The sequence below is a fragment of the Bactrocera latifrons genome, unplaced genomic scaffold (genome assembly GCF_001853355.1).
Source record: "Bactrocera latifrons isolate USDA-ARS-PBARC rearing strain unplaced genomic scaffold, ASM185335v1 scaffold_62, whole genome shotgun sequence".
Classification (NCBI taxonomy): Eukaryota; Metazoa; Arthropoda; class Insecta; order Diptera; family Tephritidae; genus Bactrocera; species Bactrocera latifrons.
The window spans coordinates 868,897-873,980 of NW_017537290.1; the positions used below are offsets into that span (position 1 = coordinate 868,897).

Below are 5,084 nucleotides of genomic sequence, written 5' to 3' on the forward strand. Positions count from 1 at the left end.
GTGAGCTAGCTTAATAAAATTGAGATAGCGTGTTTTTCTAATAACGGTGCATCTTTGTGCCTTTAATGAATCAAATCGGGTGAAAACTGGCCTTAGACCGCACATAACGAATAAGCCGTATTTAGCTGTCAGTATTACTGCGACTCTAGTCTTTCCAATTTACAGGAGAATGAAAATTTCGGTTGCACCCGAACTTAGCCCTTCCTTACATGATTTTTATTAGTTTCTATGTTTTCTAAATGCATACAAACAATTGTAGATACTTTTATATTTGCTCACTTCAACTTTTAGCCACAGAGTCATATTCGCACCACAATTTGCAATCTATGCGCCACAATCACACAAGTGCTGGTAAGATTGGTTACGATCACACGTGTATGTGCGTAATAAATAAAATGGTTGAGGGCTTGCTTCGGTGGAGTTTTTGTTTGATTTGCTTGGGCCACAGGTTCCAGTTTAACTTTGCTTGATTGGATTTTCTCTTCATATTTCGGCTGTGTTATAAATTTTGATCTCTAAACTGACGAGGTACTACTCCATTGGGGAATCTCAATTTCTGAGATGTGGCCAAAATTGGAGAATAGTTTAAAACCGTATCAGCAAACGCATAAARTATTTCATATAAATCGAAAAAATATGTTGAAGACATTTATTAAACTGTGCAAACGACGCAATGTAGCTAACATCCTTGGATTGTGTCAGCTACTTAAAGGCATTATCCACATTCTTACATCTTCGGATACAGCCTTGTGTACAATTTAGGATTCAAGTTAATCATTTACTACAAATACCACAAGCCTATGTTCTTTAAATATTTTAGAGAAATATATTTTCAGCATTTAATTTCATTGTGACAGACAGTTACCCCATTTTCTGCTTCTTTTGTAAGTAAGGTTAGGCTAAGAGGTCGATCTTAACTGGGATCTCTTTAGGGTAGCTTAGAACGCGGGTCTGATATTTTACCTAAAACTCCTACATAATAGATCATAAGACCCTTACACCTCGACAAAACGCTTTGAGCCTATCACAATTTTGTTGTGATGGTTAATGGACGTTTCGGCTATGTCTTTTGGATCGTCGAAAATAAGACTGCCGAGATGTTTCATCYGCCGTCTTACAAAGGCTGGACAATGGAGTAGAGAGTGTCTGAATGCATCCACCTCGCCCGTTCACAACTGGATGACATGACCTAGCCATCCTAGCCGCTGTCTTTTAATTCGCTGACCTATGTCAATGTCGTCGTATATCTCATACAGTTCATCAATTTAGTTTTTGCTAATGCTATAAATCTTCCGCAGAATATTTCTCTCGGAAACTCGTAACGTGGACGCATCAGATAGATGTCCTCATCGTCCATGAGTCTGCACCGAATGCAGGACGGGATTAATAATTAACTTATAGAGATTAATATTTCTTCGTCGAGGGAGGACTTTACATCTSGAATGCCTACTTAGACCGAAGTAGTCCTTGTTGGCAGAAGTAATTCTTTGTCGGATTTCGAGGTTGACATTGTTGTTGCTGTTAATACTGGTTCCAAGATAGAGGAAATTATATAAGACTTCGATTTTATGACTGTTAACAGTGACGTTGGAGCCAAGTCGCGAGTGCGACGACTGTTTGTTTGATGATAGGCGATATTTCGTCTTGCCCTAGATCACTACAATCTTCACTTCCTTACCCGGTCTGGAGAAAGCAGAACTTACGGCGCCGATGTTCAGACCAATGAAATCAATATCAGCGGCGTATGCCGGCAGATGTACAGTCGTATAGAAAATTGTAACTTCACGCTTAAGCTCTGCAGCTCGAATTATTTTGCCCAGCAGTAGATTGAAGAAGTCGCACAATAAGGAGTCGCCTTGTCTGAAACTTCATTTGGTACCGAACGGCTCGGAAAGGTCCTTCCCGATCTTCACAGAGCTTATGGTATTGCTCAAAATAAGTTTACACAGCTGTATTGGTTTTTCGGGATACCAAATTCAGACATAGCGGCAAAGAGGCAGTTCCTTTTCGTGTTGTCTAAAACAGCTTAAAAATCGACGAAGASGTGGTGTCTTGATCGAATTTTTACTTTTCTTTTCCGATATTTGGCATATGGTGAATAKCTGCTCAGTTTCTGATTTTCCAGGYTTGAAGCCACACAGATAAGATCCAATCAGTTTGTTCATGGTGGTCTTTAATTTTTCAAACAGCACGCTCATAGAACCTTATATGCGATGTTGAGGAGGCCTATTCCACGGTGGTTGGCGCAGATTGTGAGGTTTCTCTTTTGGTGAATTAGACAGAGCACACTTCAATTTCAAAAGTCGGGCATGCTTAAGTTCAACCATATGTTACAAAGGAGCTGATGCATGCTCCTTATCAGTTCTTTCTATGTTTTTGTTATTATTTTTAATTCTTCCATAATTGCTTGTTTACATTTCTAAACCCTTGCTTTGATCTTTGACTCATACATAGGTTCCTGGCAGTAATCTAGTGCAAATCGGAATTGATTTAAGTGAATTTTACTTATCAGTCGAATGGGACATACTTGAAGTTCCTGCAACTAAGAATGAGGAATACTATCCAGACACATTGGAACCGTTTTCTGGTAAAATCAAGACAATAATTTTATCATTGTTTGTTTTTCAATTCCAGACAAAGTATTTAGCTTGTTTTTATAAAATTTTCTCTGAAAAGTTTACAATGTTGAATATACTTTTTATAATTAACCATTGAATCGGGTTATATTGCTTTTTTTTCAAAATATTTAATATATGTATACCATAATCTCAAGTCSTTTTGAAATACTTTTATTCCACAGATATTACATTTAAGCTCACCATGCGTCGTAAAACACTATTTTATACCGTTAATTTAATTGTGCCCTGTGTTGCATTGACATTTTTAACGGTGTTGGTATTTTATTTGCCCAGCGATTCCGGCGAGAAGGTAACAAATTCTGTACAAAATTTAGTTCTGTTTTTACTAGCTAAATACTAACAGGCRTTTACTGAGTTGGTAGCTAAGCTTTTACGATCATTTGTATTCGTTGACGGTTCTAACTGTGTATTTTTTTAAATTAATAAGATTATTCTTGTATTTTTTAAATATATCTCTTTMAGCTGTATATTAGTATTTTAAGCATGTTTTGCCTTGAAAATTTTACCTATAATCTTATGTACTTTACTATATTTGTAGTGAACAATTTTGTCTACTGCATATCGTCACTTAAAATACAAAAGGGCGTATCTTAAAAAAAAAAATCGAAAATCACTTTCATGTATTATTATTACCAATCGTTTTATAATCAAAACTCAAATTTTGTTTCAATATGAATGGGAGCTAACCCATATATAACCAGTTTGTAACCAATATATAACCATTTTATAACTAAAACTCAAACTATTGGCATATGAGTAGTTACTATTATATCGTTCTTCCTTCGCCTATAAACCTATAAACTTATTAAAAGGGATGTTAAGTTATTTTGTATTTTAGGTGACGATATACGGTTTACTGTACTCTTACAAAATGCTTTATAATGCATGCGATCTCTTATCAAACTATTTCTAATACACTTATACCCTTCAAAACATTATTTACTTTCTAATCACACTATCACTGCTTTAAAAAATCTAACCGAACATTTTTAAATTTATACTAACAGCATAACTATTCGGGCAAATATTAATTAACGGTATTTTTAACTTAGCGATTGCAGTCAGATTGAGGGTATTCTCAAAACGAGAATTATTAGTTAAATGTTTGTAATATAAATAGGTGTGTTGAGTAAATGAAATGAAGAATTTATAAAAAAACATATAGTTTTTTAAAAAATTTTAACAACATTTCTTAAATTTAGACAAAAAAATTTTATCTTCAACAATTTTTCTTTCGTACAACTTTATATATACCGCTGTGTTTATTAAAATAGTAGTGCTGGTAGGTTCCACTTATAAAAGGAAATAAATCAAACTAAAAATACATGCTATGAACTCAAAAACATTCAAAAGTAATTTTTAGCCATTTCTATGTACATATGTATTTACCGTGTTTTTCAAAACTATATTTATATATATATGTGTATATATACGTATACATATATGTTACTAACAAGATTTATTAAAAAAAAAACTTAAAAGTAAGTTTGTTTACAAAAATAGTGGTGCCAATTTTGTCGATGGAAGAACAGAAAAAAATTCTTAATCAATTAAAATTTGACTTGAGCTCACGCATCTTAGAATACTAGGAAAACTTGTGTTCTACTTAACTTATTTGCTTTTTCAAAAATTCGTTTAACATCTGCCTATAAATATATGATCTGATTTATGAACAGTGCCTGCGCTGGCCTGGACACCCATTCTATAGTAGATCCCTTCTTAGCTAATGCGCTTGTATGATTTGAACCGTTATCCTGCTGAAACGTCTTTTTTGTAAGCATTTTCCAGCAAGCAAATGGCAACATTACAAACAAACATATAGGACCAACGCCATGGTATGAAGAGCAAAACCATACCAGGAGCATTCTGACAACCATGTTTGAAAGCTTTGAAAGTGTACCTGGAATTATATTATGTGCTTTATAGTGGACAGGGTATCATTGGACTTATTTTTTTTTTGCTTCCCTCACCCTAACGCACGTTCCACCATTTGTAGATGGACAATTGAAATGTTCTTTTGCGAACTTCATTCTCACATTCAAATGAGTTTTTTTTTACACAAACAGTACCTACTTTTCGGGCACCCTTTGTTTAAATTTTTTTTTGTGAAATAGTCTTCCACGATTTATAAGAGTACTAAACGATAAACCGAAATAATTTTTTATAATTTTTGAGGATGTTTAGAGCTTGTTTTTAACAATGTCTTCATTTACCCGCTAAAAGGAAAGTGCACAGAGATTTTAAAAAACTTTCATCAGAAAATTCTTTAAGTCCTTAAATTCACTTACTTATTGAATTATCGACCTCTAACGACAGGCATTACTATATTAATGAACAGCTTGTGCGAAAACAACTTCAAATATAAGCAGCTGTTGCACTACTATTTTCATGAACACAACTGTACATATATTTTACAGTGAAAAAATATTTAAAACAAAAAAAAAA

The 5,084-nt window shown here is 34.0% G+C and overlaps 1 protein-coding gene across 2 annotated transcripts in view; it reads left to right on the top strand.

Annotated features, from left to right (window-relative positions):
- The window catches only part of LOC108975164 (acetylcholine receptor subunit beta-like 2), a gene marked incomplete in the record, with an annotated part of 22,030 nt that overhangs the window by 6,023 nt on the left and 10,923 nt on the right, over window positions 1-5,084 (top strand). For both annotated transcript variants that reach the window (XM_018943480.1, XM_018943481.1), the window contains 2 exon segments: window positions 2,455-2,587; window positions 2,801-2,928. In XM_018943480.1, coding sequence (XP_018799025.1) covers window positions 2,455-2,587; window positions 2,801-2,928 — 261 coding nt within the window.